Here is a 27,165-nt window from a genome sequence, read left to right on the forward strand (position 1 = left end):
TATTAATCATCTTTATTTTATTATATTTTAAAAGATAGGGCAGCCTTGACCAGAGGTATGGTAAGCACTGCCCACACTCTTCAGAACATTGGAAGAAGTCTTTAAAAATCACTGCTGCACATACTTCATGGCAGTGTTGAGGATTGCCATCCCGTTCAGCTCCCGCAACCGACTGGTATGCCTGTAAACATAAAAAACAGCAATGTGAAGCGAGGGGTAATTGCTAGGGCAAGGATGGATTTGTGCATTGCTCACTTGGCAAAGAGATGAGATGCAGGTTCGTAAGAAACCTGTATCTGGTAGCCAATAGACTGCCTAACAAACAAAACAGAAGAGCTATTATTTGCTTTGCTTAAAGAAAGATTAAAAACCACTGTAGGCATAGAGCAGGGGATGGGGGGTTGGCAGGGTCGGGAGTTTCATCGTATTCAAGAAGCCCAAGGAGAAGAGTTTCCATCTCCCCTGGCAACTGATCACAATATCCCACAAAAGCCTACTTCAGTGCTCTTGAAAACTAGTGCGACTGCTGTGCAGCGTAATGCCACTTTTGTTGCAGATTACTGTGTAGCTTTCCTCTTGCATAAACCACACTCACATATCTAAACAGCTCCCCCGTCCCAAACTTTTCTAAAACAAAAAACACAAACAGAATCAGAAACGGGAACTGGGCCCCTCTTCCTTGTTGGGTGGCTATGATCAGAACAAATTTAAGCAGAATGCACCATCCATGTTAAGAAGGGTAAGTCTTAGAGGGGAGATGCCAAATGGCTTTAGGTCCAACATGGATGGTTTCCATTTATTTTTATATGTGATTCCAGGCACAGTGGCTGGATCATCTTTGTGCAAGGCTGATTTCCTGAGGCAAGCCTCTTTACAGGAAAGACAGAGATCCAAGAAGTCAGATAAAGGGGGGAAAGGGCATCCCTTTGGACCTCCATGGCTTCCTCACACAGACCAGACCATAGCTGGTCCCGAAGGTCAGTTTGATCACAGGTGCACAGCTTTACAGCTCAACTCCTATGAAGGTTTCCTTACTTTTACTGGGCCCAACAGAACTTGCTTTCACAGCCACTCTACCAAACATGCCCTTGGGTGGGTTTGTCAGGAGCAGCCTTGCCTCTGGTGTTTTGTCACTTGCAGGAAAAAAGAGAAGAACATGGCCATTTGCCTTCAGTGTACTAGCCGACTCTCGGCAAAGACTTGGGAATTTTGTCAGTAAAGGTGCATCTGGATGAAGACAGAGGGTGAAATCTTCCAGGACATGACCCATCCAGAAAATGCACCCTCCAGGAATAAAAGACAAGAGATGTGTACTCATGACTGAGCACTTCCTTGTTTACCCAACATTTCCAAAGGAACTCCAGGAGGTGATGAACTACAATCTCATCAGCTGCCTGAAAGGGGTCAGAATATTAAACCTCCTCCCTCTCCCCCAACCCGCAAACATCATTCACCACACAACAGTTCCCTTCATCAGCTCAGCCACCCTTAAGCATCCAACCAGCAGGACTGTGTACTGTCCTTGCCAGAATACCTGCCTGGCATCCGCTGTGCAGAGCTTCCCTAAAGCAATGGCGGCATTCTCCTGCACTGAAGTCTTCTGGGCATCCCCCCCAGTGACTTTCAAGAGGATTTTCACGACATTCGTGTCTAGCATATTTGTGGCTGTTCCAGGAACCTCGAGGCATTTCCCGAGGCAAAAGGCAGCGTTTCCCGCCACCACTTCATTCTGTGAGCGCAGGAGTTTCAGCAATGTGGTACATTCTGGAGAGACAAAGAGAAGAAAGGTGAGGGGCAAAAGCATTGTTGTAGCCAACATCAGCAAAACAGTCAAAAAAAGATCCATTTCCCTCAGTGCCAAACACCTCAATGGCTGTTGGGAAAGGTATGACAGAAAGATCACTTTGGTCCTGCAGATGTAGAGCCCAGAAAAAAATGCAGATTAAACTGTGAGTAGGAAAGCAATGACATCCATCTCTTCATAGCTGTTCTTTCCTGATGTTCAACCATCATCTAGAGCATGGTTGATCTGAAAAACTTTGGGTCCCCAAATGTCCTGGGCTATGTCCTGTTGCAGGGGGAAAAGACATCTCTTGGATTTAAAATGGGAAGCCATAAATGTGGCAAAATTGTCCCACACTCTCTGGAGGGTGTTCAGGGGCATACTGGGATGCAATAAATATAGGTGGAGGGACATGAACCTTGTGAGCTGAACTTTCTCTATCCCTTACTTAAAGGAACCTTTTTGCAAACCAACCTAGAGGGCTGGGTTTTTTTTTTAAGGAACCTATTGCCAGGGCTATTGAGTGCTGTGCAGAAACCGATTCACAGCAGCAAAGAAGGAATCTAAGCTACATGGATTTATAGCTTAGAGGGAAGGAAGTCTTATTTCAGAGCACCTGATTATGTGACAGAAGACTTAGATAAATCCAAGGGAATTTAACCTCCTTGAGGATCATCTTCATCCACATTCTAAAATTTTTGCTTTAATGGTGAAAAAACTAATATACCTACCCATTGCAAAAGATGCACTCTTCCCCTACAAATGGTTCCCCATTTTGACCCTTGTGCTGTGAAACAAAGACAAGGGGAGATACTTGCATTTGTCATATACAGATCCTTCTCTTCCAACATGAAGCTTGTTCTGTGCATGGACTACTTTCTTGAGAAAAACAGGCACAGCAGTACATACTTCAGTGGGCATCAGCAATGCTTTGGAGCCATGGTAAGCCAACACAAAGTGGAAACAGTTCTGTAAATCTACCTGAATTCTCCAAGGCTTGAGACACAATTTACCACTCCTGTTTCATCCAGCAAACAGATAAGGATACACCTTGTGGAGCTTAACTGAAAGAAACTGGCACTTACTTTTATCTAACTTTACAACCTGCTCCTGAGCCTGTCGGCTGCTTCTGACGCAAGCGGCAAGGGTCTTCAAGGCATAGCCAGATATGGTCTCTCCGCCAGCCTAGAGTGATCAGAAACAGATGCAGATAAAGAACAAACAACTCTAAACTAGTGCAGTTATGTTTCCTGGGACTCTGAGATCCAGAGAAAAGGCCACAGTTTCTGGGGATGCAACACTTGTTATAAGTGTTATACTTCTCCCTCCTGCTTTAAACATACTCCTAACTGTGCCCAGGTAAAACCTGATAACAGAATTGCAGCACTACAACAATCTGTGATGTTTAGCAGGGACACAGGCACCCCTAGAATAAACCTGTCATTCTAATGACACTTTTTCAGAGATATTTTTGTACTTCAATTTCTGATAAGGGAATACATCTATCAAAAGGCTGATTTTTCTGTACACTGGATAGGAAAAGGGACTTTTGGCGTTCATGAATACTCTGACCATTTTCAGCTGTTAATCAAAACAGCTACTGCCTCAGAGTGATCCAATTCCCTGGAAATTCATTTTCTGCTCCTGAAAAATTTAAGAATTTCAAGCTTTTCATTAACCATGAAGACTGTTATGCCATATAGCAAAATTCATTGACATGCTGCATTTCTGTATGGACTGGGGGTCCCCCATTGCTGTGCCAGAAGGCAGCCAAGTCCTCAGCTCACTAAGAAAGGCTTAAGTTCCCAAAATCTCTAGCTAAAAGGTTCTCAGGTAGCTGGCAACTTTGGAAAGTCACTACCAATCAGGTTTGTCAATACTGAGTTACTTCTAGAGGGGCAGCCTTAATCGTCTGTTAAAACAAAAAATGGCAAAGAATTCTTGGCTGGATGGATACTCTGACAGTATAATTTAGCTTAAAAGGTGACCATTTCCAGAAAAGAAGAAATAAGGAGCATCCATCATAAGCAATCCTGGTTCATGTATAATCAAACAAGGCAAAGTGTGCATTTGGCACCAAAATCTGTTTGTATCTGATTTGGTGTGAGGCAGATTAATATATGTTCATGCATTATACAGAGAGCTTTCAAGGGCGTTGCAAACAACAATCCCAGGGCGGGTGCAACAGAAAAATGAACTTGGCAAATTACCTTCAGAAGTCTGATCATTTTCTTCACCACATCTTGCTTCATTGCCTCCTCCAGCGCCAATCGACTTGCAGGGACGATGTGACTTAGAAGCCCAACTGCTCGCTTTATGAAAAGAAAATAGATTTGGGTATGTGTTTTGGGGGGGGGGGGGTTTGAAGCTGTTGACTCTTCTTTCAAACCAAATTATTCAATTTGGTCCTTGGCTTGAACTGTCCAACACCTTTGCTTTTATACATTGCTGGCCACAGGTTGCATAGGATATAAAATTGCAAGCAAATGGATAGCACTAATGATCCGGAAAGGAAACTCATTATGGCTGTACAACAGTTACTTTTCTTTGCTTCCAGTATTAATTGGAGACAGAACACAGTCTGACCTCTAATGACTAAACTCATAAGATGGGACCTCCTAAATCTACTCATTGTGTATTTAGACATCATCTTCCCATGCAGGTGCAACCCACCCCCCCCCCCCAGGCTAAAAGAAACGAGAAAGATGGCTGCAAACTCTGAAAGTTTTTATTAGAAATACTGTGCACATCTATAAACAATACAAGTTGATTCTCCCTTATCCAAAAATCTTGATACCAGAAATGCTTTGGATTTCAGATTTTTTTGGATTTTGGAATACCCATATTTGCATAAACCTACATAATGGAGATGGGATCCAAGTCTAAATGCAACATTCATTTATGTTTCATATACAGTCGATCCTTCTTATACACGGATTTTTTATACACGGATTCAAGCATACATGGTTTGAAAATGTTCCAAAAAAGTATAAATTTACCTTGATTTTCCATTTTTTATAAGGGACACCATTTTGCTATGTCATTATATTCAATGGGACTTGAGCATACACGGATTTTGTTATACACGGGGGATCTTGGAACCAAACCCCAGCGTATAACAAGGGTCCACTGTACATCATAATCTTCATTTTAAGTAGGTAGCACTTACTGTCACAATTCTTTCATCCTTGCTGTTGTGGAGGGACATGCATATCCTAGTTATTTCTTCAGCAAGTTCCTGAAACAAAAGCTAGGATCAGAACGCCAGCCCACTTGGGTATGTAAGTGTTCTTAGTCACAAAACAACAAAACTATACTTAGGTTGGGTAAATCTTGGTTTAAATTACTGCTCATCCACAAAGCTCACTGGGTGATTATGAATCAGTCGCTAGTTTGCAGTGTAACTAACCCCATATGTTTTGTGGCAAGAACTAAAGGAATGGCACATTAAATATCACACCAAGCAACCTGAAGGATGAAATAACCATACATTCTGCTCTGTTTAATACCCTTTCTCCTGTTTGGGATTATACAATTGCACAGCAGTGGGGAGATTCACAAGAAGTATTAAAATGCAGATCTGTTTTTGTGAAATGGACATAGAAAGAGGGAGGCTCTCAATACTGTACCTGAATGGCTAAACTGTGCTGTACAGAGAGATTCATCATTAAGCCAAGGACTGCATATAGACTCTCTGGGTATCTAGTGCCCTTGCTTTCCACCCAGCATTCATCCTGTAAGAGCAGAAAATATAATGGATTCTTATCTTCTATTAAGGGCTAGTTGAACCAATGGTCTGACCCGCTAAATGGCAATTTAATGTACATACACAAAGTCGTATCAGTGCAGCAGCTCTGGAATTGGAGAGCGTGACACTATTAAAGGTATGTCAGTTTGTTAGAAAAGGATTTATACCTCATGAAGTTTCCCTTTTAAATTAACTATCCTTTCCACATACACACATCCCAAAGTAAGGTTGTGTATTTCTCTTCATGAGGAAATAACTTTATTTTTGGAAACAACCAACACCCAGCACAGGAATGGTTAAGTAGTCATGACAAGTTGATGTTGAAAGCCAGCCGTTCCCATCCATTCTGTACAGTAGCACAGATTTTTCTAATTTTCTCTGAGATTTTAATGTTTGGGTATGGATTATTATTAAGTGCCCCAAATAGTTTTGTATTCAGCTGTAAATCTAGAGGAACTAGGACAGCATCCACACTGCAGCAATAATCCAGACTGACACCACTTTAATTGACATGGCTCCGTGCTACAGAATTGCATAGGAATTGTAGTACTGTGAGACGTTTTGCCTTCCCTGTCAGAGAACTCTGGTGCCACAACAAACTACATTTGCCAGAATTCCACAACACTGAACCATGGCAGTTAAAGTGGCATCAAACTGGATTATTTCTGCAGTGCAGATGCAGCCTAGGACAACAAAGCAGGAGGAACAAAGGTGAAAGCGGAAAAAAGATTCAGCCTAAAGTGATACAAAGTGGTCTGAGACCAAAAGAGAGCAGGCTGCTAAGGTGACCTAGCCACATGATGTCTACTCACCACAAAGTTCACACAAGCCTGCCAACATTCATAGCTTTCAGCCATCTGCAGCTGGATGACCACATCAGAGCAGAGGTCTCCCATTACAGCAATGCACTGCGCAAGGGCCAACTCATTCACTTTCTTGACTGAACTCTTTTGGAAACAAGAATGAGGACAAGTTGTCTGTTGGGGAACTGGGAATGCTGGCCAATATCCACAAACATTACTCACCAGCTGCCTATAGGAAATTCCCCCAACTAAAGCTAATCCTTCTTTAACATTTTAGACCAAATACATTCCTGGAGAAACTTCATGCCTCTGATAGGCAGTAGCACTGAAACATCAGGAAAAATGGGGACAGCCCAACAGCACCATATTTTTGGAATGGAAAGTGGAAGGAGATGCCTGCATCTAGCTGTGACAATGATCCCATGCCATGTCCTTGTCACTCAACTTGAGAAGTAATGGGGGAACTTTAAGCTCTGCCAAGACATGAAACACCAGCCACAAACTGCTTCCAATCGACAAGAGAAACACTACTTGTCTGCAATTTTTTTGTTGTTGTTTGTTTTCTTTTACATCATTTAGTATTTTGAAAGTAGCAAGGAACAGGTTTTGTTCAAAGAAAGAAAACAGAAAGGAATTCAGGATTCATGGTGAGTCTTCAGTTCAATGCCAAAAGCTATACAGAAGAAAATCGCTGAACTGTAAGGAACTGATTTCTATTCTTTGTTCTCAAGTAGTTATTTGCCACAGATTGAATCCCCTAGTCAAACACCTACAAAGCGGACAGCTTTGGGCAATTCTAGACAAGAACGGGATAAAGCTAAGGCAAAACAAGGAAAAACCAGTTTCACAGCTCATTTTAGACTCAAATCATTATCAACGTTATCACAGCTGCCTTCATAATCCGTTTGACTAACCTGGGGATTCAAAACTGTCAGCAGAAAACATCTGTTGCACATTTCCTCCCTTCAAGCAAAGCCTCAGTATAGAAACAGGAGCAAAATTCAGGAAGAGAGAGATTTTCCTACCAGCAACTGTGTGAACAGCGGCAAAGCCTCCGTGGAAAGCTTGATGCGACACTGCATTTTGAACCTGTTAAGAGAAACAAGATGGGATTTTAGAGCTTGGCTCTTGCTTCTCAACGGAGGCAAGAGGGAGGGATACATCAAACCCAACTCTTTCCAATCAGTTGCCCAAGATCTTGGGGCATTTTTCCCTGAGCTGAATGCCTTGCAAGAATTTGCAAAAAAAGGTCCATCGACTCTCTCAAAGACCTGCACTGTCTTCTCTGACACAGGGCCAAAGACTTTCCCTGTGGAGACTGCCTATAGTTTTTCCATACATCTCAGTATTCAGTTAACTAATAAAACCCTAATCCAGATGAGTGTGGTAGTTATAAAACACAACTTACTTCTCCTCTACGATTAAGGTGGTCAGGAGGTTCATGGCATAGCGAGCCCTGCTATCAGATACCTTGATGAAAGACATGAAGAGCTGCAGCCACCTGGCAAAGAAGGGCAAACAAAACTTGGGTCAGAGAGAAGGCAACTATGGTCATGACAATAAATCTAGGGAGAGTATAAAGCTATGGTTCCCAAACGTTGGTCCTCTGGGTGTGTTGGACTTCAACTCCAAGAAGACCCAGACAACTTGTCCAACTGTCAGGAATTCTGGGAGCTGGAGTCCAAAACATCTGGGTGAAGTATTACATTTTCTCAGGAGCCCTACTAGCCCACTGAAACTTCCAGCTTTGCTTAGCCTTATCTGTACTGCACTGGGCTTCCAAAACAAAAAAAGCATATCCCTACTGAATGGACCAATTTTCCTTTCTGGGGTTTTGTCTCACCAGTATAATTCCTTTAATGGGGAATTAAGAGACAGTTCATCATTTGTTTCTTGGTCCTCAGAGCCATCTCAATTGCAAGGTGACACACCTGGAGACTTGCCTCACCTATCAGGTGGATGAGAACTGCTGCAGTGGTTTTGTCTCCTTCTGCACTGGGAGGCTTTAAGGCTCATGCTTGGTATTCCCTATCAACTTGAATTGCAAGAGGAGAATTTTTAACCCCAACATGTACCTTATCTATCTCCACCTCAGTTAATACTCCCCTTTTGCAAAACGCTGCTCTATACAGCCTCGCTATGGGAAAATATGGGAAAAAATTAGGTGGGTTTCCTAATAGAGATTAGTCCAAAAGCTATAGGTTTGGATTAATTCCTATTAGAAAACCCAGCTAAAGGAACCACCATAACACCAGGTAAGACTTCTTCAATGAAATGTATTGTTTTTTTTACCGTTGGCTAAGCTTTCAGTACATAAGGGCAAAGTAATTTGATTTTAATTATACTAGGTTGCATTTTCCCCAGAGGCAGCTTCTGTTCTTTGCTGCTGGTGATATTTTTTGTTACTGGAAAACCTGTAGCTGGAAGGGCAGCGGGGTGGGGGGAGCTAGAAGGAATTATCTATGTTTTCCTCTAGAAAGTAAGGAGAAACATATGTCGTTTGGTTTTAGCTTGCCTACAAATCAGGCATGATCGCCCTGCAGTCCTTAACTTAACTGACTTGATTTCAAAGGCCCATGGCAAACCATCAGTTCATACCTCTAGCAATCATGATCTGCTTGTTCTGCAGCAGCCAGCTGGGCAGAGAAGAATGAAGAATGTCAAAAGGAAAAGAAAAGTGTAAAGAAGCAAGGATGGTCTTAGCCACTTTCGTTTCTGGAGCTTCCTATCACTGTCTTCAATCGCATCCACTGCAGTCTGCAGCTGAAATGGCGCATCATTTTTCAAATGCTGAGCTTAATTCGGTTGCCTCCTGGCACATTGTCCTGGGAGGTATGGTCCTTAACAGGGAAAAGATTCCCAATCCCTCCCTCTAAATGCTCTGCTGCCGCCAGAACAAGGCTGCCAGGTCCAGACAGATGTGCTGCAGCCGAGGAAGCAAAAAACAGTACTCCCTTTCCTATCTTCCCTAAAGATCCTTCAGTATGCTATCTCAGCCTGCAAGACTGGATTAACAGTTATTTTTTCTCTGCCAAGCAAGCCCTGGAGGAGTGAAACATAAGCCTTGGGGTCAAATCCAAAGGTAAGCACTTGAAGGCAACTGAATGGAGCTCAGCACTTGAAAAATGATGCACCATTTCAGCCTACACAAGCAAGAAAAAACTAGGGCAAGAAACATGTTACCTTCCCGCTACAAGACCAAGATCCCGTTGTATACTCTCGCATCCAACCACTACAGAAAATGGGGATTTTCTACTCTTCCTTCACCCACTGCAGCTCTCTCTGACACCTAAAACCTACTCCAGGTGGTTTCCCACTTTTCCAGAGCAGTTCTTGGGTTGTTATTTTTTTTTTTTAAGAGTACACAGTAGGATGAAGGAAGAAATGAGGAAGAAGCAATTCTGGTAGAAGCACCCCACTCTGTTGTCATTTCATTCATACCCCACCTTTGGCTGTTGATGCAAACTTTAGAAAGACAATACTCTACTTTGTCGTGTCCAGGTGTCTGACCAGTAAGCTCCTCCCGTTCTCTGTCTCTGCATAGAGGGACAGCAGGGCCAGGCACTGTTCTTGGATTTCAGGCACCTCCGAAAGCAACAGGGTTGGAAGCTGCAAGTTCACATCAGGGTGAGTTAGAAGGAAGCGCTGGTTCTCCTCTGGGGGGAAAAGCACATACACACCACAACAGTTTCAGTTGGCTACACTGGCTGCTCTGAAAATGCTTGTCAGCAAACATATCTGTGTTCCAAAAATCACTCAGCTGCCCAAATCTTGCTCTTCTTCCACTTGAGAGATCTGCCCAACAGAGTGATGGGAAGGAAAAATGTTCCATTTGCTCCCTTTCACCTCCCCATCATTCATGCTAGTTTGTAAAGGGCAAATCCTATATCTCATACATGCATGAGAGGCAATTTATGGCTCATTTAGTGGCACCTTTCAAGCATATGTTATTTGAGATGAAGATGAAAGAAGAGTGAATTAAACCTCATTTGGGCAACTGTATGCTCAAGAAGTGTTGGTTTGTGGATCAGTGCTGGCCTGCAAGTTATTTGCCGCTGCTCCACATAAGTCTCCATAAAAAAGGAAAAGTCACAGGCAAGGGGCACAAATATGGTGCTGATCTCTGGCACAATGTGAGGGGGACTGCTGGTCTCTCAGATCATATAGTTTAAGGAGCACCATCTTATTCAGTTTCCTTTCACAAATCCATCTCCCTAAGATATACCCTCCCGTTCTGATGGAATACCATTTCACTTCTGATAAAGGCCTCTGGAGAAAGACCTGCAGTACAGATGATGTGAAATGGAATGATGCTTAACCATACCAAGATAGTGTGGTGCTCCCATGCATCTAAGGTGGAAGGTTTTCAGATCCATGTAAGATACAAAGCACAACAGCCCCCAGTAAACTAATGCAAAATCCACCTCTGCTGGAACCTTTGCATGAAGAGAGGATTCGTTTGCTATACTGCTAGCGTTCTCAACTGAAAAGGGGGAGAACTTCTGTCTAATATTCCAAGCACATATGCCAGGCAAGCTAAAGTGAGTCTGTCTGCTCAGTCACCAGAGTAGGTTTAATATGCACAGTCTGGAGGGAAGTAGATGTGCTACCAACCCCAAGAAGATGATTCTGTATAAATCCATAGTTCTGCAGCTCATACCACCCTCCCTGTAATTGCATTTGACTTCGTGCAGCAAGGTCTAGGCACAATGATCACCCACACTTACTGAAAACAATACTGAAAAACAGCCAAAGTCTTACTAGAAGTACATAAATAGCAATTTATGTTGATTACCGTTCCCTTTGCAAACGGCCTGCCATAAGAGGAGAATGGAAAGCGACAGCTCCACATCAGCAGGTGATTTATTCTTGGCATGGAAGACCCTAAAACATAAATGGTTTCTTTAAAATTCAAGAAAACATCTAGCTCAGAAGCTATGTTGATGCCACTGAGCAAATAATCACGGAACAAGTGACACATGGCTTTTTATTCAGACCAAGTGGGGTTTGAACTGATGGATGCCAGCTTTTGATTTTGAATTGTGCAAGATGCTTTCTTAGGCTGGATATTCAGTGGAGAAAAACAGACACTGCTCAGCTAGTCAGTGTTATTTACTCAGCTATGCTCTGTTGCAAAGTTTTCACTCCTGAGGAAGTCCATCAAAGGGCCACATTAATGAGACTGGTGGATATGTAGTAATATTTTCCCCTTTGGCAGGAAAAAAGGCTTAAAAGAGTTGCTGAAAGGAGGGATTGTGTGTGGCTTTAGAAATCATAAGGAGAATGGAAAGTGATTAGTCCTTTCTCAAAGTCATTTGAGGTTTTCCCAATTTTGATCATCTGTCACTTTTCCAAACAACTGTTATTTCCTTTCTGTGGGGAAACATCTAGTGATATCTGTGTGTTTTTACAAGGTGAGAAAATGTTTTTTTGGGGGGAGCAGGAGGTGCAAATTAGATCAGGTAAGTAGTTGGCGGAGGGGGGCATTTAAAATTCTTCTGGCCATCACCTTTCTCTCATTGTCCAAGCATCTGGGCATGAAGCTTGATGATCAAAAAGAAGAGGAGGGCAATTGCACCATCTCCAGTTCTCAGATCTCCAATGCCAGGTGCAGTTTGGCCCCAAGCTGCAAAAGGCATTTAATTGGATTTTAAATCAGCCATTTTGGCAAGGCTCAAGAGAAAAAATATTCTGGGGTGCAGGGAATCTCATCTTCCAAATCCAGAGTTCTGAACAGAGTTGGAAGGGAATTGACAGCAAAGAGAAGTTCTGAATGACTCACATCTGAGTCTTGACATTTTTCCACCCCTGCCATTTTCACTGGCTCCCACGGGCAGTCTTTGTGTTCACGAAGTTACTGTTACTTTTTTGTAGCGATGGTTTCCCCTCACAAACACATTTTCCACTTACACACTCCTCGATCTCTTCCCTTGATCTGCTTTCCCAAAGAATTGATATGAAATCAGCAGTAAAGCAATACCTTTGATCTCCTCTGGGCATCAGATTTAGGGAGCTGTGAAGGCACTTAAGAACTAGTGCTTGGCTGGACTAGCAGACTTGCCAAATGGAGGCAACTAGCAGGATGCAAGGGAAGTATCAGTCCTGCAAGAAGATCCCCTCCCTTGATTCCAAAGATGAAAGAGACCCAGAAAAAGTTCTCAGCAATGCTATCAAAGGCACAGAGGGGAGTCTGACTCCACTCTTGCTATAAAGCAACTTTCCATATGCTGCCTTTGGCAAAGGCACATCGGCTGAAAGTTATCTGAGCCTTTTGGATCTGGCCGAGTGCAGAACCTTAGCTCTTTTGCATCTAAACCCTTTTTATGATGTTTCTCTAGCCTGCTCTTTCCCCCAGGCTTCAGAAATTTAAAAGGTTAAGCCTTGAACAGGAGTACAGAGGACACACAGAGGTCAGGAAGACTTCATAAGCGGCTGCTAGACTATCGGCTGATCAGCCCATCTGAATTTCATACAAGCGATTGTGTTTCTTGCCAACAGTCTTGCTCCCGCTTTGTCCTGCAACGCCCCACTGTTTTCCTGATGGAGTCCTTACCGTCTGATGACCTCGTTGTCATTGATGATACTGAACCCATTGTTCATTCTAAATAAGGTCTGCTCAGTGCCTGTAATAAATTCAGAGATAAGCACATCAGAGACTTATTGGGAAAGGCAGGCTCGTCTTCACTCAAAACCCAGTGTTAAGAGATGAGATCGCTAGAGCCACAGGGTTTTGACAAGAAAAACAGAATGAAGCAGAACAACCTGCAAAGTATCAACAGCTTCAGAAGGGAAACTGAGAAGCGATTTGTGGCCCCTCAAAGACTAATAAGTGTTATTCAAAATTTGTCATGAAAGCTTACAGCAATGTGCTAGGCTTGAAGGTGCCACTAGAGTTTTTCCTGCAACAGACTAACACAACTACCACCCACTCTAAAAAACATGATCTTTGAGGCTATCAGCAAGCAACAGTCCACATCACGTGTACTAAGCACCTCTCAAATCTGAGGACCCACTGTTTATATACCGTGAAGCCTGGCAATTTATCTCCTGCCGGAGTCTTCATTATAGGAGTTACTCACAATCTTGCATCGCTTTGGTCAAGAGCCTAATCCCACCCGCATAGTAGAGGGCATCCTTATCAGGCATGCTGAGTTTCTCCAGCAACTGGCTCACAGACACAGCCATAGACTTTCCAGATTCAAACTCCTCTTTGGCTCTCTGCTCCTCATGCTGTCTTTTTTCCTCCAAGTCTATTTCATTCATGCAACCTGAAAGCCCAAGTGATAAAACAGAGAAATAAAGAGGACTGCGGAATGTATAGCAAAAGCAAATGGAATTCAATTTAACATGGTGGTGCCTCCATAAGGGTGCTCAAGGATACAAACGCCACAGTTCAAATTCAGGAAGTCCATTTTGACTTTCAGCCAGTAACAAGTTAGCGGTATCAAAAAGGGTAAAGGATCCTCTGTTCCTTACCTTTACACAACTTCTCTTTTTGGGGATCGATTTCTAAAATCTTCAGGTAGCATTCTCTGGACTAAAAGAACCAAGACAGGATTTTAGAGTAGGAGCAAATAATGAGTGTGAAAAGAAAAAAACCAACCATGCAAAGACTTGGTTTGGGCTGCATCTCCACTGCAGAATTAATGCAGTTTAACATCACTTTAACTACATGGCTCAATGCTATGGAATGCTTGGATTTGTAGTTTGGTGAGATACTTAGCTTTCTCTGTCAAAGAGCTCTGGTGCCACAACAAACTACAAATCCCAAGATTCTGCAGGATGGCACCATGATAGTTAAAGTACTGTCAAACTGCATTAATTTTGCAGTGTGGCAGCAGCCCCAGTGGCTCTTACAGAGCATTGGATTGTTTCCATGTGATTTAAATAAAAATTCTGGCCTCCTGGCTTCCTGTGTTTCCTTTAGGCCATAGCTAAGGGCCAAACAAGACCATGCTATGGTGCATTTTGAAAAGTGCAAATTGCAACAGCTGGGGCCCCTACAACTACCAGGATAAGAGATACCTGATGTTTTGGGGGAAGAATTATCCCATTACTCCCTTGCCACAGTTCTGAAAAAAACGCTCCTTTGATCGGTTTGCTTTTCATTATTTTATTTTATTTTTAGAAATGAAGCACAACAAAATAAACAGAAGTGAGCAGTGCTAACATGCATAGAATTCTTTGAAACTATCCAAGGCTGAAGGTTAGAAGTTCTAATAGAGTCTAAATGAATGGAGAGCATCCTCATTTGCACAGAAGAATAGGCACAAATGCTGAAACATTCAATACAGGTCTTACCTTGCTGTACTGCTTCTGGGCTAAGTATGCTTTCCCCATGTGGAAGAGAGCTTTGATGCATTTTTCATCACACTGTATTAAAGAGAATTGTTGAGTAAAATGTGTAGATATCTGTTTCCCACCAGTGGCACAGCCCTACCACGATTGCTACAAATTGGTATTTGCTCCGTACTTTAGAGAACTGCCACTAGCTCCCCCTTTTAAAGACAAAGTGCCCCACTGGGTCAGACCAATATTCTGCATTCTTACCAAGAACCTATTGCTCCCCTGAAGATGTGTTGCAAACAACCACCCAAGATATCAAAGACAAATCACCTCCAGATTTTAGGAAACTGCATTCCTGCCCAGGTGTGGGCAAACTAAGTGTTGGATTAGGATTCCAAGAGCCCTTAAAATATGGTTGGACTTCAACTCCCATGAGTATTAGGCCTTGTCTGTACAAGTTGAAGGGCCTTGTTCCCTCCTGTTCTGACATCATCCCATTTGGACAAGGCATGGCTCGAAACCTGGGCTACTCCTGGAGTATCCTGACCAGTGCCTACAAGGCCCTAGTATAGCCAGGGAATTGCAGTCCAACAACACCTAGAGGGTTACATTCTGCCAGCCCTCGCTCTCTTCATTTGAAAATGCATCAGGATGGCTGAAATCCAAGTGCTATTGGCAGTAATAGTCTAGCGCTACACTTTCCCCAAAGTTTGAGGGCCCCACCAGTAACAAAATGGTGAACTTGTACAGCAGCTTTGGAATTAGAAGGCGGCGATGCTTCTCTTAGAGTTACAAGAAGTGAAGTCAATACAGATTGCTCTGTTCTCTACGTATGTCTCTTCTCAGGACATCTAAAGCACCACTCAGCCATCCAGGTGAAATTATACTGAAATGAGGCCATTGTTTATGCTGGCAGGTTCCCATTAGACTTCTGGAAAGGCTGTAGTTTTATGGCATTGTAGCTGGCCCACTGTCTAGCGTGGCCGCCTAAATCAATGGCACTTATGGCATGACAAGTGACAGGGAAACAATCTTTCAGAAAGCTTTCAAGACTTCTGCTCCTAAGCAAACATCACTCTTTCTGCTCATCTCAGAGCAAAATGACTGGCATCGCACCATCTATCCTGGAAGCCCAAAAGAGCTCTTGGCTGCAAATGATAATGGGAGGACAGGTCAACAAAACATTTCACTCACTGTCAGATGACAAGTTGGGCAATGCAAAGTGCTGCTAATGACTTTGGGAAGTGCTTAGCCCAAGAGTCCACAATGCCCAAACTAGTATAGCCTGGAAGGGTATGTGTGTATATGTGTAAAATCCTAGTGTCGGAACTTGGAAACAGTGAAGATATCTCTGGGGAAAAGAATAAAAAGGAAGGAGACACAATATTGTGGGCCTCTCATTCATGGGACACCACAAGTCAAAGCCAGCTGGATGGCAATTAACAACAATAGAGACATGAAGCTGGGGAATGGCACCGCCAGATAAAATGCAAAGTTTTGAAAGAACTGTTGCCTAGCCAAAACCACACAACAGCCTATGATATAGAGGGAAAAGTGCTTTAATTGTGGGTTAGTAAGACGCTTCACCTCTCTTTGAGCAAAAGGAGAAAGCAATGAGGCAGCCTCTCTTGTAAGAACTGGAAACAATGCAAAATAGTTCCCTGTCTTCTTAGCTTTGGGGAGAGAAAATTCAAAAAATCATCTCTTTCTCCTTTGTTTTCCCTACAGCTGGCCTGAAGGAATCCAGTTTCACCAAACGGGTGGTGGACTAGAATGCTAAAGCGAGAATCTATGTGTGGCTATAGGCTATCAGTATTTGTGAGGTTCAAACAAACAAAACTGCTAACAGGGAAAGTCATCTTTCTTTCCCAGCTATATAACACTGAGAAAAAGACTCTTCCTTTTAGACCTTCTCTTCCAGCTCTGTGAAAGCAGAACCCCAAGATGAAAGATTGGAGGAACCAATGATCTCTGGGAAGCCAAGACAGGAGTTTTCCAGTCATCTCTGGGTAATGCAACATGAGCGTAGTGGTCTGAGTGTTGGATTAGGATTCCGAGAGACCAGGTTCAAATCCCTGCTTGATCATGTAAACCCACTGGGCAAGTCACATTTCATTTAACCACAGAGGAAGGCAATAGCAAATGCCCTTTGAAGATATCTTGCCAAGAAAACGGGGTTGCCATAAGTTGGAGTCAATGTGGAGACACATAACAAGCACCACTAGGAACATAAGATGCTACCTTGGGAATCCTCAGTGGAGTGAATATCTAACCACATGTGGAAGAATGCCTTTACTGGATGAAATTCTAATGACTTCTTCTTTCGAAACAAACAATCAAGTGCCGTAAGAACATGAGTATCCTGATACATCTGAGCAGACACCATTAAGGTTTTTCAAAAATGCACTGCTTTAATGGAAATTGGGATTTTAAAAATCACTTAGAATGCAACATTGATTCAGCGCATTTCTCGTTCTGGGTGTCAAGTGAATGCCGCATAGGTTGAGCGAACTGAACTAGAATATTAAGTTTAGGTGTTGACACAGATCTCAGGAGGTGCTGAAAAGTAATTAATTTATCATTAATTACATCCATCTTTAATTAAATATTTGAATTCAAAGAAATGAGAAGCTGTGAGATTAGTTCCATGGTGTATTAGCAAAAATGTTAATCTTTCTTCCCCACAGTACCTATCATTTCTGTTATGTTTTTAATCAAAAGACAGAAATTATGTCAAGGAAGTTATTTCAATATCTCTAGAAAATGCATTTAATTTGAATACATTACTCACAACTGGTTGGACACCTTTAATTTGCAAAGCACTTTAGGTGGCAATCCTAAACACACTTATCAGGGAGTATGCCACACTGAACCAAGTGGGACTTATTTCTGAGTAAACATGGATAGGAATGCCCTTGAACCTGAAACATATTTGGACACTACAAGATGTTCATTTCATATAATAGGGATGAAAGAGTGTAAGTGACTTGCTATGAGTCCATATCGGAGGCTGGACTTGTAGGGAAGTCATTCCAGATTCAAATGCCTGCCATTAACCACATGGACCATTTTGCCATCTGTCATGTCATAAAAAGGAAGGGAGATGTGCAAAGGCGGTGAAGCAGAGAAGTCTGGAAAAGCAAAAGATCTTCCCTTTGAACCTCTGGAATACCTCAAAACTATCCTTGCCATGAAGGGCTCCTTACTCTCCCACTTTTGACAGAAATGTAGGAAGCTCTTACCCTTAAAGCCCAGTCACAATCACTGATGGCTTTGTCATACTTCTGCAACTTGATGTAAGCCTGAAATGAAATGGGACAGCACAGATATATAAGCTTAAGCTGTGATGATAATGAAAAGGCAAGGCATTTCTGTGCAGCTTTCCTTGCTCAAAGCATTCAACTGATCTCAACTCCAATTAATTAAAAGCATTAAGCCTCGACCTTCAGGAAAGGCCATGGACATTGGCTTGGGTGAAGCCTTTGACAACTGCTCCTCACTGGCATCAGATGATGGTGGCTACACCAGTTGGAGACCACCACAGTTTTGCACTGAAAAGAAAACAGATACTGGGAGGCCCAGGCTGACCTGTGCTCTGTTGGTATACAGCATAGACATGTCCTTCTGCATCTTTAGACCTTCTGTGTACCTCTCAATGGCCACTTCATAGTCTCCTTTGCTGAAAGCATCATTCCCTTTTACTTTGAGTGCTGCAGAGATTATAATAGCAGAGCAGAGGCTGAAGAGACATACACTGATTCCCAATATTCCACAATAATTAGGGCAGAGAGTCTCTAACTATTAGTTAGAGACTGACATTAGTAGATCTTGACATTAGATACCGATATTAAATCCCAGTATGTCTGTTTTTTATTTTCTCCCACCCTCGCTGCCCAATCCTTACCATTTGCTAAGGCTTCATTTTCTTTCCTTTTCCTTGCTCGCTCTTCAGCATCTTTTTCTAAAGCAGCCATGAAGCTATCTAAAAGTCAAGAGATGGAAGTTCAATCAAAAGAAAAGAGTTTGATCGTTCTCTTTTTTTCCTTTTTATATCAAATTGCACAGCAAAGACTATTCTGAGATGTGAAATGGAAATCTAAAGGGGGCTATTTCATTAATGTGGCGCCAAATCAGAACAGGGATAATACGTTTCCATTTACTCATAGCACTGATGGTGAACTTAATCACTGACTTTGAACAAAGTTACATTTCCAAGGTACTGGAGCTTTCTAATTTCTGGACAATGGAGCAATTAGAATATGCTGACTTGCATTTTCCAGTACAATGAAAATGTGAGTTAATTGGGGTGGCTATGAAGACGATGCAATCCATTTCTGATTTTGGAATTGAAAAGAAAAGAATGGCTCCAATGGTATAAGATGTCGCTGAACTAAAAGAGATAAATTTTGCTTCAGTCTGTTATCTAAATACAGGAGGCTCAGAAACGTGGAGCTAAAGAAGGCCTATCAAGAAGATCCTAAGACCAAACCAGCATCCTCTAACTTCAACCCATGAAGATGGGCATAGGGCTCTGATTTGCCACCACCACAAAGCTCCTTCCTTACAAGAGGTGTTAATGTAGAAACAATGGCCTGTTACAGACTGCCAAAATAAAGCTGCTTCAAGTCTCTTTGGAGGTATGCTATTTAAATGATGCATGGGTCCTAAGAGTCCACAGGTCGCACCAAAGCCACACTCCATTCCTAAGCACTGGAGTGCAGCTTTGGTGCAGCTTCCGGATTCTTAGGATGCATGCATCATATAAACAGCATACATGCAAAGAGACCCGAAGCAGCTTTATTTTGGCAGTCTGTAACAGGCCATAATCTCCTCCTTTTATTTCGAGCTTCTCTTACCTAACAAATGAAAACAGCAGGGGAAACTGGGATCTTGCTTCCTGGGACTGTATATGGACAGAAATGTACATGCAACAGCTGGAAAAACTGTGCTCAGGGATGCTTACAACCCATATAGATACCATTTCTTCAACCTCTGTATCACAAAGATTTGTGTGACACTCTGGTTGCAAGTACACCTGAAAGATCTATCCAGCCTCTTACCTGGATCCATACTTTCCTCGTGATTTGGAAAATCCTAAAATAGGGAGGCAGGGGTAGGGTGGGAGTCAAAGCAAGAAGTTAATTGGAAGTTCTGGCAAAAAAAAGGTGTCATGTAACATTCAGTTCAACTTTGTTTTTTGAAGGAACCTGGGCTATGGGGGGGGGGAGCCACGAGAAAAATGCATTAGACTCATTTTTCAAAACCACTTAAAACATGTCTCCATAATAACCTAAACCTCAAAAAGATGAATGGTGTTTCCAAAGCTGTCAAAATTAATTCAGTCAATAGCTTTAAAAAGCCGCAGGAAGAAAGAAAACAAACAAACAAAAATAATAATGCAGGGCTTAGGATCCAAAAATCAATTTTGGCAAAAGGATTCTGGAAGACACTTCAACTGGGCAAATTGCAACCGTGGGTTGACACCTTGGGCAGGAATAATGGCAGGCTGCTGTACATTTCACAATTAAATCCCTTCTAAGAAAAAAACAAAACAAAAACAAAACACCAAACCTCCCACCTTTGGGGATAAAAATATTTAGGGAAGCCAGAGCTCTGCAGATGTACTGGACTACAAGTTCTCCTGGGGATGGTGGGAGCTGCACTCCAGCACATCTGGTAGGACAGCAGGTTAGAGAAGGCTGGGTTTTGAGGTGGAGGTCCATCCATGAAGAACAGATCAGTTCAAATTCCATAAAAATGATCACTGGAAACTCCCTGAGAATTTTCTGGAATCTCCAGACATTGACCAACTTAAAAGTTTCCCCAGTTCTGAAGATGGAAGCAGTTGCTGCCCATCTAAGCTTTGCCTGACCATGGCAATGGGGTTACCATAAACAATTCCCAGATCCCAGCCCCTAATCCCATAGACCAGATTCAGAGTGTGCAAGGCACAGGGAAATATTTTTCAGCCCAAATGATCTAAGGGGATCGTGACTGCTGTCCATTTGGGGTGGAGGATACTGAAATGTTCAAAACCACATTTTCTAGCTCAGGGCAGGCAGGCTGGTTGGTATATCTAAAGATCTTCAGTTGGTCTCTCATATCCATCTCCACATATAACTATGTAGGAGGAGTACTTGGACAAACAAGTCTCCCACAGATGGAGATGGAACAGATCAGGTATAGGATTTTATTATCAACATTTGATCGATTCTGTTTCCAAAAAGGACTCCAGGTATCTTACAATTAATGTATTCAAAAGTTTTACTAAGTGATGGGAACAATATATGTTTCAACCCCTCTTCTCAAATCACACCTTCCAAATATCACCATCTAAACAAGCTTTAAAAAGGAGGGAGCGAGTTAAACCAATCCTTTGTTCCTTTGTTCTAATTTTCTACTTATGCTTTTCCTTTCTTCTCTTTTTAAACAATGAGAGAGAATGAAATATTGCACCCTATGCCCGCAGTCCAAAATGATATAATTCAGTGCTTCTCAACCTTTGGTTCTGCAGATCATTTTGGACAGAAGCCCAAGTTAAGATGGCAAACAGATCTGGATGTTAATATCTAAAACATGTGGAAAACCAAAGGTTGAGAACCAATGGAGTCCTGGTGAGATTCTACCACCCAAATGTGGTGACAATGACTGTCAGCTGTGAACCTGGAAAGGATTGGAAAAGGCTAAACTGTTTGCAAACAACAATATGACCGAACGAGGACAAAGCAAAATAGGATAGCACTCCAACAGCAGAGAAAGGCTTTGAGAATAAAATGGATATGTCTTTTAAGTCCAAGTGAAAAAACACTGTTTTCACACAATGGTCCCACGTTTCACAATTTTATGGAGATTGAAAGGACCCTGGAAGAACGATACAGCAATTATCGCCATGGAGCAAAACTTACAAACGATGCTTCCATGCAGGCCAGAGAGGAGACTGACAGCAGATACAAGTGGCAGCCTGCAATTAGATGCTTCGCCAGGTTTGCTACATAATCCCTAAAAGACAGGACTCCAATTTGCTCAAATCCCCCAGCGGCTTCCCAGAAAAGCAGGAGGGTTTGGAGAGAAAAGTGGCAAAAAGAGGGCATTTACCGGTGTTGGTGCGCTGATGACTGTCCTGTCCACCTGGGGCTTCTTTTTCTCATCTTTGATCTGAGTGGACTTGATCCTTTTCTCTGTATCTGTGATGGCTTTCTCCTGAACAGAAGGGTCTGTGGAGTTCAGGCCTTGAATCAAGTTGGCTGGAAATCATAGGAAAGATAAACAGATCACTGGAACGGAAAAGTCTTCAAGACCAAATTGGGAGTCAGCTCTTGCCCTGAGCCATGTGACTCATGGAGCTTATTTTATGGTTCTCCATCTAACTGTCTTAGAAATGTATATCCCACAGCTTCGCCATACAGCTTTCTGAGCAGCTAACAAGCCCAGAACTAATAAGACAACAAATAAGTCAATAAACAAGAGCAGGAGGATAATAAAAAACATAAGAACATAAAAAGCACAGCAAGAAGATAAAAAAAGGTATTCCAATTGTAGGGTTGACGGCTGGAGAGAATAAAAGGTCTTTGCCTGGCGAATCAAGTTTGGCAGTCGGTGGGTTTGTTCAAGCAGAGAGTATGCCAGAATAAGGGAACAAAATGTCATTTCTTTGGTTGTCTCCGGACTGGTCTCAGAACATGGAGGAAACCAGAAAATTGACCCAAGCAAGATTTTTGGGATATTGGCATATCTGTGAGATAGGAAGCCCTTCTTTGCAAGATATGCCTGGCCCTGAAACAAGGCTGCTTTGGAAAGAGTTTGGTATTAGGAAAAGGGGCCTAGGTGAATCCCACATTCGAAGGCTAAACTTTAGCATGGCTAAAGAACTAGGCATCCTCTTGGACCTTCCATTCTTCTCTGTGCATCCAGTGGCCGAAACACAGCCGGATGCTACTCTTTTCCTACTCCTTATGGCTCTAAATATATATTTAAAATTGCAATAACAAAAAAGAGGGGAGAAAGATGTCAGTACTAACAACATTAAAAATATATATATTTAAAAGCCCCATATGCTTCCAAAGCAGATTTGGTATCTTTAACAACAAACTTTCAAGGACTTAAGAGTCAGGAGTAACTCATCCATCAACTGTGGTTTGGCAGCCAACAGGCTCAAGAGAATGAGATGGAAATCATATTCACTGCATAGGTCTCAAATATGCAAACCAGTTGCTGCCCACTTGCTCAGTGTGTGTGTGTGTGTGTGTGTGTGTGTGTGTGTGAACTGCAATGTCAGACAAATTGCCCGGCTCAGATCTAATCTGGGGGCTTTACCAGAATTTGGAAGGATGAACATCAGCCCCCAAACATCCCAGAGTACAGAAAAGGGAAGAAATGTTTCTTTTCCTTCTAAGGCAGTACAACTAGACTTATGGTACATTTAATTTCAAACTCAGCAATCTATCTCTGTGAAACAGATTTGCTGCTTTGGATCCCTTCTCTCCCCGTCGTTCTGGCTTTGTTGTGCTGGTGTTCGTAGGAAAATGGCTGACCCAAGCAATAATTGAGAGTTCTCCAAGGAGTGAATTAGAAAGTCAATTTAAACCAACAATGGATGTGAGGGAGGTGGAAGGAAATGACTTCTATACTGTTGAAAGAGCCATGCCTGAACAAGCAGCAACAAACTGCTCATCATCTCTCCTTATGACCTATCCAACCCCTCTCTCTACTATACCTTGCAGGCCAAACAGACGGCAGAGGAACTCAAACCTAGCAAGTTGCTAGCAAGTGCTGTATAACATAGAGATGGCCTGCAATTGCTCCTTTTCTTTTGTCCTTCTCCCATGAGCTGCCGTCGATTTCACTATACATCTAACACCCAGATCCCAAAACACCATTCGTGCAAATAGCAATCGCAAATAGCATTTACTGTCTATACCCGACTATATAAGTCGATCTCATGTATAAGTCAAGGGCAGGTTTAAGGGCCAAAATTATGGATTTTGATAAGACCCATGGATAAGTTGAGGGTTTAACTTAGGGGCATGTAACAAAGGATGTAAAGGACGATGCAAAGGAAAACGATGCCAGAGAAATTCTGCCAGGCATAACTGTTTGTGCTCATCCTAAAGGCAGGATGGAAGAGAGAATAGAGGGGATCCATGCTTCTTTTTGGTGCTCTCAGGATGGACTAAGCTATCACCTTTTAGCACTCTATTCAGAGAATGGGGATGGATCCTATATATATATATGGAGGACCTAATGCATTTTTATTTACTTATTTGCCGGTATATATCTTCCTCTACATAACTGCATCAGGGCAGAGGGAACAATTCATTTTAGCTACACTGAATGGACTGGACCAATGGGCCTACTTTAAACACGTGAGGTTCAGGATCTAACCCAATAGTCTGTTTTTGGACTTGGTTACAAGCCTGGAAATACACGTTTCACTTGTTAGGTGTTCACTGCACATTTTCCCTCCTCTATGCTTCCAGGCCTACTAGAGACGCCAATACCTGTGAAAATATGTAAAGAGGATAAAACGTGTTTTGTAGCTATTGTTAAGCCTGCAGCCGTCCTCAGCCTCAAGAGAGGGGGAAATTACTGTTGCTTTTTCTTTAAGTATGTATCTTCAAATTACATACTGGAAATTGAAAGCCCTTTTCAATCTGATGTTTGGAGTGAAAAGTCAAAACGGCACTAGAAGGGGAAAAAGCATGAGGATCTATACTTATCCATTTATTAAATAACATGTATCTACTCGCCTGTGCTACCAAACACAAGCAGGCTACTCAAATGATGAGTACTTTTGGTGCATTTGGTTTATCCTTGTAAAATATTTGCTAATAGTTGATTAATGGGAGTAATCTTAGACTCTTTCTCTCCACAATCCTCTCACCAAAAATAAAAATAGAGAGAGGAAGTTGGAGTAGACATTCAACTGGATTACCAATATATAATGGTGATAAGTGTTCAAATGATCCCAAAGTACCATTCAGCATCCTGGTACAAAGCACAGAGCTTGGGGAGGGAAGGTTGTTCCCTCTGGAAATATAAAACCTCCATTCAGGTCCATCAGAAGGAGGAGAAAAAGAAAAAGAACAAAATACAATGTTCCCTATGGCCTGTTACAGACTGTCGAAATAAAGCTGCTTCGGATCTCTTTGGAATTATGCTATTTAAATGGTGCATGGGTCCTAAGAGTCCGGAGGTCGCGCCAAAGCCACACTCCATTCCTAAGCAGTGGAGTGTAGCTTTGGTGCAGCTTCCGGATTCTTAGTATGCATGCATCATTTAAATAGCATATCTCCAAAGAGACCCGAAGCAGCTTTATTTTGGCAGTCTGTAACAGGCCTATATTGCAAAGATGGAGATTAGGTATGAAAGTGCACTGGGCACGATCAATCAAAGACCAGACAAAATGGATAGTATTACAGGAGCTGAGACAGCATATAAACCATGTAAAAGATGCACACTTTTTATAATATTGGAACAACACGGATTCCAAAGGACGATAGGCATATTTTGCCATTTTAGGCAAGAGGATAGTAAATCTTCTAGATGGTATGATGGCTCAGACCTACATTTCTGGTACAGATCTATCAGTGTATGTATTTGATTTAGGGAGGGATGCTGTGGGTTCTTTATTGTCTTACTATACTGTTTGTTCTAACCACTGTTTCCTCTTCCATTTTTAACAGCGCTGTAGTTTTGCCAGCTCCCAGGTTTCAGGATTACAGTACCTACTTCAAAGAGTCTTTGAGCCTGAAAACATTAATTTATTTGCAGAAAAGAGTTTTCACCCAACTTTTCAGATGAAAATAACTGTCAAGATGCCCAGAAAGCTTTTAAAATTATTGATAGCTGGGAGAGCATTTGCTCATATCAGTTTTTAAGGCAATTTTACAAAAGAGAAAACAAACAAATCAAAGGATTGGTGATGGCAAAACTTTTCCAATGCAGCTGCAAATGTCTGTTTTCTTCTGATCAAATATCTGAGCATTTATTCCTCTACCTCTGCACCATCGTATTAGAACAAAGCAACGTTCTAATAAATCATGTGCTAATAAGTCATTCTAATAAATCATTTGCTGTTGTTTTTCTTTTACAAATCCTTCCTGTTTCCAAGACCTCCTTCCTACATAGCTTAATGTTGGGCCTGATAATGATCCATGACAGTATCTTTCAGTGGCCAGGTAAAGGCTTTCTGTTGTTGTTGTCATTGTGTGCCTTTCAAGTCATTTTTGACCTATGGCGACCGTAAGGCGATATCATGGAATATCATGGGGTTTTCTTGGCAAGTGTTTTCAGAGGGGTTTTGCCATTGCCAGCCTCTGAGGCTGAGAGTGTGTGACTTGCCCAAGGTCACCCAGTGGGTTTACACATCTGAGCCATAATTCGAACCCTGGTCTTCAGAGTCAAAGTCCAATGCCCAAAGTGTTATGCCACGGTGACTTTCTAAAGGCTTTCTACTCATCGAGATTTTTCTGGCGCCAAAGGACAAATAGGACTCTTTAGTCAAATACATGCTTTTACCCCACAAAACCTTTTTGGGGAAGATAACTGGCACAGCTGCTAGGGACCTGAGCAGGGGCTTGGAAAACGGTCAGACCCTCCATGGCAAGATGCAGGAGGAGTTTGGCCTAAGGTAGCCTCTTGTGATAGGACAGACCCAGGCTCAAATTCCGAACACGTTGCCTCATTCCAGTCCTTATCTCACGCCATCACCAAATTCAAACAAAGGATCCTTGTCGATCCAATTGCCTTGTTTCACAGCAAGGGATACTTGTATTGTGAGCTGGGGGGGGGGGGGGGGGGCAGGATATAAAAGCAACTGAAAAATAAAATGAAACGAATAAAGACAAAATTATTACCGTCCTATGGAGTTTATCACACTGGGACTGATTATGGCATTAAAGAGAGATTAAAGCGTATTTAATACATCCCACAAAGTGAAAACAGCAAGTAACTGTGCATATGAGTATCACACGCAATTGTGCAAATAAAGTGATGTCGGAAATGCATTGTCGCTGAAACATCGGAAGTAAAAATCTGTGTGTTAATGCTTCTTTGTGACCATTTTAATGGCGGGTTTTGTGAGACGTCATGTGAAATTGTTTCACGGTTTTTTGGGGGGATATTCACGGGATAAACTCCTGATCTCCTTTGTGTGATAAACTCTTTTGGATAACATTTGTGGAGTTGCAACCTATGCAAGTTAAGCGCCATGTCTAACAAGAATTTGAACAGCTGGTTTGAGGCCATACCAACTAAGTATACTTACAGCTGCTCCTAACAGTTTTGGCGTGGCAGCTATTTCTGTCTCTTTGGGTTTACTGGAGTGCAGTGGGAACGATGCTTCTCTGGATTTGCATCTTGCAATAATTGCACCTTAAATGTAAATGAGGTGCTTGCAGTCTTTGGAATAGCAGTGGGTGGCCCTATGGAAGATGCTCAGCTGAAGTATGCCTCAGCTTAAACGTACTTATGATCTACTTACTGACTTCATCCACGTCCTGAAGGAACTTCTGCAAATCCCGCTCCTCTTGCTGCTTAGACATCTT

The 27,165-nt window shown here is 42.3% G+C and overlaps 1 protein-coding gene across 1 annotated transcript; it reads right to left on the reverse strand.

The window, feature by feature from the left end:
* On the reverse strand, positions 1-27,162 carry TTC12 (tetratricopeptide repeat domain 12). The gene is made up of 21 exons (XM_042477425.1): positions 27,102-27,162; positions 21,716-21,864; positions 19,681-19,714; positions 18,525-18,602; positions 18,209-18,330; positions 17,863-17,922; positions 14,636-14,707; positions 13,811-13,871; positions 13,414-13,602; positions 12,888-12,957; positions 11,130-11,218; positions 9,822-9,990; positions 7,743-7,835; positions 7,360-7,423; positions 6,344-6,478; positions 5,413-5,517; positions 4,953-5,021; positions 3,994-4,095; positions 2,869-2,968; positions 1,539-1,764; positions 1-181 (listed from the first exon to the last, which is right to left on the reverse strand). Exons 1-21 carry the CDS (start codon positions 27,160-27,162, stop codon positions 109-111), a joined length of 2,121 nt encoding a protein of 706 aa, XP_042333359.1. The 3' UTR covers positions 1-108.
* Between the last annotated feature and the right edge of the window lie 3 nt (positions 27,163-27,165).

Source organism: Sceloporus undulatus, chromosome 6 (genome assembly GCF_019175285.1).
Source record: "Sceloporus undulatus isolate JIND9_A2432 ecotype Alabama chromosome 6, SceUnd_v1.1, whole genome shotgun sequence".
NCBI classification, from domain to species: domain Eukaryota; kingdom Metazoa; phylum Chordata; class Lepidosauria; order Squamata; family Phrynosomatidae; genus Sceloporus; species Sceloporus undulatus.

Bases quoted from the DNA above. Each gene is read 5' to 3' on its own strand.
- TTC12 (XM_042477425.1), bottom strand. From the start codon at position 27,162: ATGTCTAAGCAGCAAGAGGAGCGGGATTTGCAGAAGTTCCTTCAGGAC. The intron at 19,715-21,715 runs GTAAATGCCCTC...TCCCTATTTTAG, and splicing joins TCATCAGCGCACCAACACCG to GATTTTCCAAATCACGAGGA. The intron at 5,022-5,412 runs GTACAGTATTGA...CTTTTGTTTCAG, and splicing joins AGCACAGTTTAGCCATTCAG to GAACTTGCTGAAGAAATAAC.